Here is a 12,880-nt window from a genome sequence, read left to right as displayed (position 1 = left end):
CACACTAAGGTGAAATTTTGGGATTATAATAAATCACACTAAAAACCCATAGTCTTGATAGCAGTAAAAGAAACAAATTATATGATAAGAATTATTTGGACATAAGAACATTGTTATGCCCTTGTATCCATACATCTGTAACTCCTCTGAATCTTCATCCTGAATCCTCTGAGACTAGTCTGTTCATCTCAAGCAAGATACACAACAATTGGAAAAGATTTAGAGAAGATGAGCCAGGTTTTCAGATGCCACTGGTGGGTATTTTCTTTCCTCTGCTTGCCTGGGGCAGCCTTTGCTGACAAAACACTGGTTTGGTGTCAGTGGTAGAAGCTGGTTGGTAACTGATCCAGACTGTACAGAGTCAAATGGTGGAGTGACTGGTCCAAGGCAGTGTTTCATCTTTCACAACATAACACTCTGCTCCTTGCATTTTCTGCCCTCTTTTACCAGCCTTCTAAAAGCCTGGTACAGCTCTGATTGATTTTCAGTGTGGTACAAACACAGATGGAGTGGGGGAAAGAGAGGGAGGGTGTGCAGACAGAAGTGTGATGGTGGAGGGAAGGCTGCAGGCACTCCTTAAATGGGCATTGTTATTGGAAACACATAGTTTAGAAGTATATATGGAAAATTTGGGAGACAGATTTGATTTGTTTTGCTTTAAGTGTCTGTATTCTGTGTGTGGAAAGGAAATTGTTTGGTAATAGCATCATGCGTGTTTTTAGGCACCCATTAAATGAAGTACCAAACAAATTTTGGAATATTAGCTGTGTCGTCAACAAGAATATAAAATGTGCCTCCCAAGTGCACTGAAGATGTAACTTGGTGACTGTGTCTTTTAAGTTTTACCTGCCCTGGTCTTTCTTTTCTGTGCAATTTACTCCTCCATTTATTTAGTGGGTACATTTGTGTGTTTGGATGCAGACAGTACCATGAAACTAGTTTTATACTGTCTGTAGAGTCAAGAAAGCCTCTGAGCAAAACTGTCCTACAAAGTTGTATTTGAGTTGGATTGGACCACATCTCGACAATAATTAAAAAAGTCATTCTGTTTTATCTGTAATAGTAATTTCACTCCTGTGAACCTTGCTCTGCTGGGACTAGTTCAGTTAGTCTGGGTTGGGAAGGGGGGGTTGTTGGTGGGGTTTTTTTTGTGTATCTGAAATTTGGCAAGAGCCTGTACAGTCAGGTACTTCTTCAATGCCATCAGGAGGATCTCTAGTCCTTTTCAGGAGGATCTCTGATCCTTCTCAGCAGAAGACAGTATATGTATTCAATTAGTTTTTCCTGTGAAAGTATATGTTTATTTGTAGATGTATGCGAAGTATTTGACTGTGTCAAACAGTTGGGAACAATGTGAACACAGAATTAGTTAATATTTTACTCTCGTCTTTGCAACAACTTCTGACCTTGAAAAAACTGTTGATATAAGCCAGTCTGAGTATGTCATGATACATAGCCAGGGGGATAATGTGACATTGATATAAGTACTGGCTGAGAGAGGTTAATATTTTCCTGGTTCTGGATTGTATAACTGTGTAAATGTATGGTCATGCCTAAATTGGAAAGTTTTGTTTAATGTGCTCTGTGTAAAAAAGGAGTGCATTCTTAGTCTTAAAATGTAGGCATTTAAATCTTTTATTACCTCTCACAAATGAAAACCTAAATCATTTTGGAAATAATATTAAGGATGTGATACCATTTTGATCAGTGAAAATGACCTTGGAAAAAACCAAGTCTTTTCTCTAAACTGTCACAAGTGAATTTTTAACCAGTTAATAGAATGGCTCTAGCTGAAATGAAAGACAGTCTGAATTGCTTGTAAATTTGTGTAGTTGTTTACTGAATAATCTCTTGAAATACAGCTGAGAATTTAAGCTGGTTGCAGCATACATCACTGAGAGACAAAAAAACCACTGACCCTTTTAATAGGTAATAGTCAACTTCAAAGGCATAGCCATGTCTTAAAGTTGGCTAGGCCTCATTTTGAGATGATGGGAAGAATTAATATAATGAGTGTAAAGTAGGAAAACAGTAGGTAAGGCCATTTGGACCATTTAGTTTCTTTTCAAGAAGCTTGGGGTGTTTTTTTAAAGTTTTTTTCCCCTTTTTTTGAAGTGGTGGGGGGGCAAAGGCTGGTTCCAGTTGGGTTGGTAGCCTAACACTCCAGTTTGCTTTTGTGGAGTTCACATATTCCTTTTTTAGAAATAGGAGATTTTATTACCTGTAGTATCCAGTGTTACTGTGTTATTCATCCTAGGGCTTTCAACTGCTTTAAGAAATAGTATCTGAGGTTGGAAGAGTTGCCTAAAGGTGCACAGTGGGTAAAAATACTGGAACTACAAACAGAAATCAAGACCTGTTATTTACATTCATGAGCTTGGAAAAGTAGATGACTATAGCAAAATAAGCTGCCTTTACAGAAGAGCTAATAATGATTGCAGTTAAAGGGTTGTCCCTATGTTGAGGCTCTCCATGTTTGTCTGGGTGTCAGTCCTTGGGTATAGAATGGTTTTGGGGTTTTTTTACATGTTACCTAGGGAAATCAGTGTCTAGTTGTCTTGTAGAAACGATTTTGTTTGTATACAAAAAGGAGAGGAAAAGACAATAGAAAGGGATTTGATATCCCCATCACTGCTGGCCCCTCTAGATCATCAGAGGGAGCTCAGATGGGTGGATCTGAATCCTTGAAGCCACATGAAACCTTTTACATGTAGTTGGAGAAGTTAAACAACTAGTCCAGCATCAAACTAAAAAGGTGGCCCATGGATCATTAGAGCTGGTTTCAGCAGCCAGTATCATCCTTGATATTAGTATTCTACACCAGTAACAGAATGAAGTGAGCAGCAACACCATTCCCTTTCTTTCAGAAGATTTTGGAAGATTATCATGGCATTTACTTTGATACCAATATGAAAAGAATATTTCAAAGCCTTTTACTTCCATTAAAATGCTCTGGTTTGTGCTCTAGCTCATTTTGAATGGAGATTTATCCTTTAGATTTGTACTTCAAGTATGGCTGTTAAAGAACAAACAGTTAATTAGTTGAACTAGTTTTACTCTATTGAGCTCGATTCTGAAAGGAAATTTAAAGGCTTTTAGAAAAAATTTCCAAGTTGTGCCTGATAAACATTGCATTTTGCCAAAATGTAATGATTCTGACATGCTGTGAATGAGATACTTAGCTCCCACACACTTTAGCTCTTCCTGTATTTTGCAAAAGGACACTCCTGCATCCTGAAGTCACTGCCAAAGGGGAGTTCCATGAGCTGAAGCACTGCAGTCAGCCCAAACCATTTTTTAATGATAAGTTACACAACCACGCTCATGTCTTCGCCAGGGTGGAGGGTGTGGTAAAAAAAAAAGGTGTGGAACCACAGAACATTTTCTGCATTCCTATCCAGGAGTATTTTTTTCCTGTATTCAGGTTGAAATAGAACATTTTATTTGCATCTCAAGGATTTTGTTTGATTTTCATGCCTGTTGTACTATCTGAGCCTTATCTTCAATTCTTTAAATCTGTTCACTGCTTGCACCAAAGTTGAGAGTAGAATAGTATATAAATACACTTGCTTTGCTGAGATTTATGCAGCAAAGGAGTTGGAGCAATATTTACTGTTTTATTTAAACTTGGTCTTGACCAAATTTAATATGTTTTAAAATACTTCTGAACACATCATAACAATATACGAGGACAGAAACCCAGACTTCATTAGAATCATTTCTTGTTAGGCAAAACACCTAAAAGGAGCAGTATGGGAAGTGAGGGAAATGAATTTCACTGCTGAAGTTCCCTTATGGAGGGGAACTTCTTTAGGCCTAAAACTGAAAGCCAAATGCCACATGCATATAAACTCCAGCAGCTGTGATTGTGGGCTCAGAGAAGCAGACCTATGCTAGGTAAAACATTATAGATCAGGTGTACATATCCAATCAAACAATACAGAGATAGATATCTGTCTGTGTGCATATATATATGTATATGTGCATGCATTCTCACTTCTCATCTGTTCTGAGTTAAATGTAGCTTGTACTCACTTAAACACAATGTTAAAATATTTCATTTTTCAATGTTTTTCAAACTTTGATCAGTTCTTGGATTCAGTACATACCACCAAAAACTTCTTCTGCAGAAAGATTTTTTTCACAAACTCTGATTTGTTTTCCCAGCATAGCTGCCAGCTTATGAGGCATGTTATCCCTGGATTAAGTATAGGAAATGAAGAGGTAGAGACATTAATGTTAAAAGGATCCTTTATTTGTGCATGTTCAAACTGAAGTGCCTTGGTTAACACCATGTTAGCCATTATATAGTCCTTGATGTATTCAGGGTACAGTTTTTGCTGACTTCAGTTGCAACTGTGCACTCAAGTCTTTGGAAACCAAACCCCAGTGTCTCAAATCAAGCACCAGGGAAATTAAGGAACATGCAGTTATTGAGCCCCTCTGGAAAGTTTTGGCTGAGTGACTTGCCTCAGGAGATCTGTGGCAGAGACAAGAATGTGTACTGTGGCACAGTGACAACATGAGAATGCAGAAGGTTATCTCAGTCAGTCACAGAGGACTTTGTATAGTGGGACTTTCTCATTACAGCTATATTTTCTTTCTTCTGGACAAGCTTTTTTTTATTATTCTCAACTTTTTCCAGAAATATGCTACCCATTTCCAGCTCCTTCTACCTAATCTCTGTAGCTTAATTTTGCTGATAAGGCTTGCTCAGTCTTAAATCATGAGTTTAAACATGATAAAATTTGAGAAAGCATAATAAAATATTTCATTTATTCAAAAATAATAAATGAAAGGTGGTATCAGTTTGTTTAAGAAGTCTGCAAAGGATGTGGTTATTAAGAGGAAGGTATTACACCTTCAGAGATTGAGGAGATGGGTATCTGAATGTGAAGCAGGCTAAATGTAGGGAATAGAGGGCACTGGATGCTCTGGAAGGCAGTGAGGACAGACAGATTGAAAGGAAAGACAAAGCAAATGCAAATAAACAAACACAACAAGAAAAATGCTATAGGGTATTTACCTTACATAAATATAATTCTGTAATACAATGCAGTGAATAGTAATAGTAAAAAGTTGGTTTACTAAAACATGCTGTCACAACTAGTAAGTGGGAGTAAAAAGAAATAAGCATGTTTTATATATCATAGGGAAAAAACTGCAATATTGGAATTTAGTTATGTTAATTTTAAGATCCAAAGAGCTCACTTCAGTGTTTGATACAATTCCCTCCCTCTTCTCCTGTTTTTCAAGAAGGTTGGGGTTTTGCAGGTTGGTTTTTTTGTTTGTTTTGTTTATTTGGGTTTTTTTTTCTTTGTTTGTTTGGTTGGTTTTTTGTTGGTTGGTTTTTTTTGTTTTGTTTTTTTTTCTTCTGTATGGCAAATATATCTGAATATACAGTATTTCATTCCAGGTCAAGAATCTTGTTTAACCAATCTTGTTTTGTCTGATATGTGCTCTGTTATGTGTTTATGTTCATAATCTCTTTTAAACTCTGTGAAGTTGATCCACAATTCTCTGAAGTTCTTACATTAACAAGGTTTGTTAATGTTTCATATTTAACTTCAATCATTACTTTGTGACCTTCACCCAGCTCTGTTACCATGGGTTAAATGATATAAACTTAGTTAAAATATTTGCCAAAACTTTTCCAACATCCCCAAATATAAATAAGTGTAAAGGATTTATGAATGGGCACTAACAGGAGTCATTAATTGATATAGTGTCATTAAGGACCTTTAGTTAACTCATGTTGTTTATGTACAGCACCATTACAAATAAGTCCCATGTGGACTGAGGGCTGTGGATCCACAGCACAGTCTCTACCTGTGTGTTCTCCTGTCTGGTTTTTAACTCATTTGTACTTATGAGCTCTGTAGTGTTCAGTTATCCTTCTGCTTTCATCATCACTCTAACCCACTCTAATTGAATGCTTTTGCAAACGGCCTTCAACTCCTTTTTTGAATTGTGAGCCAGTCCCTGAATTTGCAGTGGCAGCCTCCCTGCTCATGCAGACAGAAGCACAGAGCAGGATCACTGCTGGCTGTTCCAAATCCTGCTGTACAGAACTCTGCTGTACTGTTGGGCAGCTTAAACTGCCCTTGCTGTCCCCACTTTGTTTTAGCCTATGAAGTACAGCAATTGCCATTCAAACTTTATCAATGTACAGAATAATTTCTCTGTAATTTCAGTGCAGTGGTTTTCATATCTTCTACAGCCATGCTTCAATAGGGAAATTTTCTGCAGAATACAGTGAGCCATCTCTAATGACAGAGTGGTAAATTCAGCCTATGGTCTCTGTGTGAGCAATACTGCCTTTCTAGCTGTGTGGGACTGGTTGGGCACACTGCCTCTGTGGTTCCATGGGCAAAGGGCACAACAAGCTTTTTCTGCTTCATCAGTGCCCATGTATGATGTGATGGCTGCTGGCCTGACCCTTATGTAACTGTTCAATATATGGAGAGGGATCTCTCTCCACCAGGTTCTCCCCTAATGGTGTTGCTACAAGGTCTGTCAGAACTGCATTTCAGGGCTTGTTTTCTTTGTGTATCCTCTCCAGTGATACCCAGGCTCTTTCCTGTCATGCTCACCTGTCTTCCTAAGAGCAGGCCTGGAGGGGAGGCAGAAGGTAACATGAGATTAACAGTGGAGAATACAAGAAGGGAAGAATTGTGGAGACTTTTGATACCCAGACTTCCTGTGCCAATATGCTATAGGGTATGGCATGTGTTGGCATGTGTATGGCATGCCAGTGAAAAGCTCTGCATGAAATTCTCAGTACACGGGGGAAAATGAACATAAGCTTTTTTCAATCTAGACCCAGCTGTGTAATTTGACTCTTTTGGAGAAGTGATGCTATATGTGCTTTTTCTGTACAAAGAACATCTAAATTGTATTTGTGTGGCTCGACTTTATTTAAACTTCACTATCAAATTGAAGATACTTGTGTATTTTTCTGTTTATCACGCTCCTGAACAATATCCTCGGGGTGATCTTTCCTACCTCAAGTGCAGTTGTGTAAGGTAAACTGATAGGATAGATACTCCTGTGTTTCTTTTCAGTCCTATCTGAAACAAGTTGAAAAGATGTTGAAACAACAGCGTACAGTGAAAGCACTTGTGAAGAAAATTCCTCCTACTCTCCCCAGAAGTAGGAAAAACGCTCACTCTCCAACTACAACACAGCACAGCTCCCCATATATACCAACACAGGTTTTCTACCATCTCAAAAAAGTATATGTGTGTGTATATATTTATTGTTGCTATTTTTTAAGACTTACCTCGTTCAGGTAAAAGAAAGGAATTTTTTTTACTTACTATGTTAAAAAATTTGTTTGGGAACAGTTCGTTCATGGGAAGGTGCAACCCTTGTAATGGTGCCAAGGTCATTAGAGGCCTGTGAAGATCTGCTGGTAAAGTGCTGGTCACTCAAGCAGCTGGAACTTTAGGCAGATTTTACTTATATACCCAATTTATTTCCAGGATTTTCAATTAGGTTAATAAAGATAGGACTCACAACTTGCCCTTTATACCTCTCTACCTCTTATGTATATTCACGTAGCTTCTTGCTTACTTACTGAAATACACAGTGAAAAAGGAGAGCAAGTAACAGTTTAGTTTCATTTTAAGGGCTGTATCCTAAGATACAGACAGCAAAAAGCAGGAGCAGATCTCTAGATGTAACTACATCAGTGCAGTCTGAACTTAATTTTGAGCCTCTTAAGTTAAATCATATATAGAGATGGATGCTACTTCTGTGTATATTTACGTGTGTAGATCTGGGGAGTTGTTGGATTATTTGCTTTTGTGTGTGTGTGTGTGTGTGCATCCACTTCTAAGGAAACAACGTTTCCTGTGTTGGGAAAGCAGAGCAAAGCATGGCAGGTGAAGTGGTGGAATCCTCAGGTACAGTGTGGGGCTGCTGCAGTCCTGTCTCACTGTGCAGCCCCGAGTAGGCGGTTGGATGAAAAAGAACAGACAAATCAACATTCCTTTCCCTGAACTCCCCAGCGTGCCTCAGCTGCTTTCACTCAGCTCCAGAAGGGGGAAATGAGACTAAAAGGAGCCACCGGTGGAGTGCTTGCTAATTAGTAAAACTTCGCTGCGTGAAGAAAGCAAAAATTAAAGGAATATATAAATGCTATTGAAGTTTCAGTATGTGAAAACTTAAAGCATCAACAGATTTATTTCAGAGCTTTTAACCAGTCGTGTACTCAGAGGAACAAGTTTTTTCAGTGTTTTCAAAAGACCAGAACTTGTCAGCCTGCTTATGCTGCCAGTTTTTGTATAATAAGTTCATTGACCCTGTAGACAGTCTGAGTGTTTTCTGAGTTACCGCTTTATCAAACTAATTTGCATGATTTTAAAGCTGTTGCTTGCTAGAAAACAATCTAGTGAGGGCACTCTTTGTAAACACCCTTTTATATAACTTTGCTTATTCCTTTTGGGCACAGGGAAGGGAAAATCAGGAGCAACAATCAAAAATACTGTAACTGAAAAGTGACTTTCATACTTTTATAAAATATTTCCCCAAACAGTTTCTTACTGAGTAGTTTGGTAGAATTTCTTTTGTTTTCACCCAGATAAACACTATTTCACGTGCAAAACTGTTATGCTTCAGTAGTTAATGTGCAATTACCTATTGTTACCAGATAATGTAGATGCCAAAGGTATAAATGGATTTGAAAGGGATTAGAGAAATTAATGGATGATACGTTCCTGGAGGAAAACTAGTGAGAGCTGAGAGTGTGTAATGGGGAAAGGCTTGTCCCATAGTTGTTCTTCTTCTCTTTGCCTGTAAGCATCAGCTGTGGCCACAAGAGAGGATACTGGGCTAGCCTGAGTCTGTTCTGGTGTTCTTACTGGTTTTTAAGGGCTTAATATAAAGGGCAGTGGGCCTGCACATCAGAACCAGATCTTTGTACAGAGCATTGCTTTGTGTCAGACTCTGAATGCCCAGGAGCAAGAACCACAAATGATATCCTGGGTTCTCCTATTTTCTTTGGATGGGATTCTGAATGAGAAGTCAGTGAAGAGCAGAGATTAAATCCTTCCAGCTCTTTACTCCACATGTTTGTAAGTACATACCTGGTCTGTGTTATAACAGTATAGATAGTATAACAGTACAGGCACATACTTCCCACTCATGGTTTCAACAATAAATGGTAGGGTGTTTAAAGGGTAAGTGGTAAGGTGAGTATTAGCTCTGAAAAGTTACATCCTGCAGCCAGTTGCCCTGAAAAAAAATTTAAAAATCTCTTGCCACATGTGCTAAATTATGATGAGTAGTTTATTACAATTTTATTATAATTTGTGCTATATATTGATTTGAGTTTCTGAAAAATGCAAGATGTATCTTTTTGAATACAAGTTGAACTCCTTCCACCCTCAGGCAGGAACTGAAGCCCCAGCAGAACTGCTGACTAAGCACAGCCCAGGTGTGGGCTGCCTGATCTGCAGGTAGAGCTGTACCAGTACCACTGAGAGGTACTTCCAGTCTCTGCTGTTCTTCTGTGCTGGCACAACTCTTTGTGGGACCATGTTTTGAAATCCATTGGGATTTTTTATTCCAGTAGTGCCACCTCTCTTTTTTTTTTCTCTTTTCTTTCAGCATCAAGACCTCTTTATATTTATCTGTCATTTACTCTGCAGCCCCACACATGGATGTGTAGTGTGTTGTATGTTAGTTCTTGGAATCAGCAGTGGGGTGAGGCTGCTTAAATTTTGTGTTGCTGTGGAAGAAACTCTTGATAAATAGGTACTTCCTTACAGGTCCTTATGGCTTTTGGTGTCTTTAAGTTTTTTAGATCGCTTGGAATTACCTAAAAGTGGGATTTGATAATGGTGTTGTTTATACTTTATCTGTAGATATGCCTGAGGAAAAACAAAAGCTAAATGTAAAAGTCTTCATTGATATTTAATGTTATATTCTAACTATATTTGCTGTGGTGCTTTATGAAACTTCTGTTGGAAAACAGCACCAGTTATTTCTTTTTTTTAACATGACATAATTTGTTTTCTCTAGAGTGCTGCTGTCCTTGAAGGTGAAAGAAACGCTGCACAAGAGGAGAGAAATAGTATAGAAAATCGAGTCAAGGAGCTGACTGAGGAAAACGAGCAGTTGAAGAGAAAAGTTACTGAGTTAGAGAGTAAAATTGAGGACTTGCACAAACAAATTGATAATATGAAAGGAGAAGAAAATTCAGTGAAGGAAAAATTAAAGACATATGAGGTAAGTTAAGAAAACAAGCCCCTTAAGTACTCTTCTTCCTGTTTGCAATAGATTCATTGTAGAGTAAAAACTGACAAAGAGGAGGATGGATAATGCCATCGGGAAGGGGAAGGAAAACCAGCAGGTTATAGGAAGCAGGATGCAGTTTGCTGACATATATAGGGAAGATTTCCCCAGTGCAAACCACATTAAAAACAAGTCACAGTTTGCAACTGGGGAGATCAGTGATAGGCCAGAGTGAAGAGACTTTATAACTCAATTTACTTGTCACTATTTCTGAAAATATTAAATTGAATCATTACAGGAGGAGAAGCAACAATTGGAAGAAGCTTTGAAATGCACTGAGAAAGAGGCAAAAGAATTGGTAGCATTAAAATCAGCTTTGGAAAGCCAACTAGAAGATATGCAGGTAAGAACAAGAACAATTTGGAATATTTAAATTTTAAGGTTTTATAAACATGTTTTATTATTTTGAATGATCATGCAACTCAGGTTGTGGATTTACATGTAAAAGAATAAAAAGCTGTGCTCGAATATAAACAAAAATATTGGCAATACACAAATATCAGGAAATTGGCTTCTGTATTTTTATAAGCCTGTCATATTTGCAAATGTTGCAGGGAACTGGAATATGTCATCACTAACCCAGAGAAATTTAACACATATCACTAGGATTTGCAGCCTCTTAAAACTGTTCTTACTGGCATTGTGTTCTGTATCTGCAAAAGTTACAAACCTAATTTTCCTGCTCTGTAATTCACCTTTTACATGTCCCAAACAAGCATCGATTTCAGTGGTATCAGTTTAGAATTATCTTAGTCTAGAAGCTGAGTTTTTAAGTGATTCTGTCAAACAAGTCAGACTCAAAAGTGAGCAACATGTACATTGCTAGTGACCCTTTTTTAGTTGAACAGATGTTTTCCCTTGTTGTCTTCAACATAAATGTTACTTTATTGTTCTGAAAATGAAATCTAAGTCTCTAAGTGGACTAAAAACCAAGGGGAAGACTGTGTTAACTAGTATGTTCTCATGGTTCAGTTCATTATAGTAAAAAGAAAAAAAAGTAAAAACAAGAAGAAAATACTCCTATGTCTTTAAAATTGAATGTGCTTCTAAGATTTTAATAATATGGGTATCTAAGTTTTGTTTCTACAAAATGATGTTTTAAAGCTGATGTTCCTTGTAACTACATCAAGAAGTGTTTTATCACCTCACTGATACTCCTCATTTGCTTGTATGTATTGCTGGTGGTTCCACAAGCCCTACAGGTGGCCCATTGCTCTTCACTGCCCTGCACTGAGCACACTTCCCTTCTTTCACAGTCTGACTTGCCCTTCCTGTGTAACATGAGTCAATGCACCACATGCATCTCCTGCATCTTGATTAGCTTTGGGTCAAGATGCTTGAAAAGTGTGTTCTTTCCTTCCTGTTTTTCTGCATCCTTCAGGGCATTGTGCCAAATAATGCTGCCTCCAGGCAGGGTCTCCAAATTCAAGAATTCTGGGAAAGGTGACAGATAGAAGAGTCAGTCTTGTCATTTTATTCACAACTTACATCTAAAGTGGGAAACACTAAATTTAATCCTCTTTCTGATTCTACACTCTTGTGCACCGGATATGAGCACTAATGGACTTCAGGATGTAATCAGTGGTCCCTTTTGTTTAGAACAATTCAGCCTTTCTGTCTTTAGAGTTTGCTTGTTCTAATGAATACTGTTGTGCAGTAGGTTGATTTGGCCTTGTGTTACCATTGACAATTTAGATGACAAATTCTGGCACAATAATAATGTTTATCACAGTGGAAATTTAATTCCTGACTGTCCCATCTTGCTTTTTACATAACACAAATTACTTTTAATGGTGGATTAGCATAAGAAAGACTGGCAATACCAATAGAACTGTAACAGTTACTTTAAACATGGCCAAATCTATTCCCCCTCCATTCAGATTTCTATTCAGAAAAGTTAAACCTGGCATGCACTTCATTCTTACAGCCAGTTTATGTTAGTGCTTTATACTGACATTTTCTTTATGGATGGTCCAGCCAGGAGTAATTTTGTATAGTTTCATGTTGTGTTATAACCTCTGGTTAGAGTAGCCTCCTCCACATAGTGCAGTGTTTCATGAAATGAAATACATCTTAACAGTTTTGCACCATTGAGAAGACTTTCTGAAGTTTCTTGAGAACTCTCTTGGGAACGGAAATAATTATTATGTCCCTTGACCATAGCATATATGGTACTGTCATATCTTTAAAAAATATCAATTATACCAACATGATTGATGGCAGAACCAAGTAATCTGTGCTTTTTAAATTAAATGTTCAGAACATGGGATCCTTTCCATGGGTGGAGGAACATGAAATTTCTCTTTTCATTGTGGTAAATAATGGTAGGAACTAGAATGAGAGTTGCAGAGCATTGTAAGTTGAAGTTCAGTTGTTTCTAGCATGATATATTAGTGTTTCTCAAATATTAAAGTTAAGGTAGGAATGCTAATTTTATCAGTATTTTTCTCATTTATCAGCTAATCTAGCAAAGGGCAGTACAATATCCTAATTTGTGTTGCCTAAGAAAATTACTGTTGGTGAGAAACCACATAGGACACGTTATTTCCCCTGAATAATAGTACAAGAATGAAGTAGTATC

The 12,880-nt window shown here is 37.7% G+C and overlaps 1 protein-coding gene across 8 annotated transcripts in view; it reads left to right on the top strand.

Moving 5' to 3' along the window:
* CGNL1 (cingulin like 1) overlaps positions 1-12,880 on the top strand; it is a 58,162-nt gene that overhangs the window by 28,160 nt on the left and 17,122 nt on the right. For all 8 annotated transcript variants that reach the window (XM_051797035.1, XM_051797034.1, XM_051797027.1 and 5 more), the window contains 2 exons: positions 10,027-10,233; positions 10,538-10,642. In XM_051797035.1, the coding sequence (XP_051652995.1) occupies positions 10,027-10,233; positions 10,538-10,642 (312 nt within the window). The remainder of the gene's footprint in view (positions 1-10,026; positions 10,234-10,537; positions 10,643-12,880) is intronic.

This window comes from Manacus candei, unplaced genomic scaffold (genome assembly GCF_025592945.1).
Source record: "Manacus candei isolate 608988 ecotype Guabito, Panama unplaced genomic scaffold, ASM2559294v1 h1tg000046l, whole genome shotgun sequence".
Classification (NCBI taxonomy): Eukaryota; Metazoa; Chordata; class Aves; order Passeriformes; family Pipridae; genus Manacus; species Manacus candei.
Note: the sequence above shows the minus strand (reverse complement) of the source record. Positions and strands in the feature narration are given on the sequence as shown.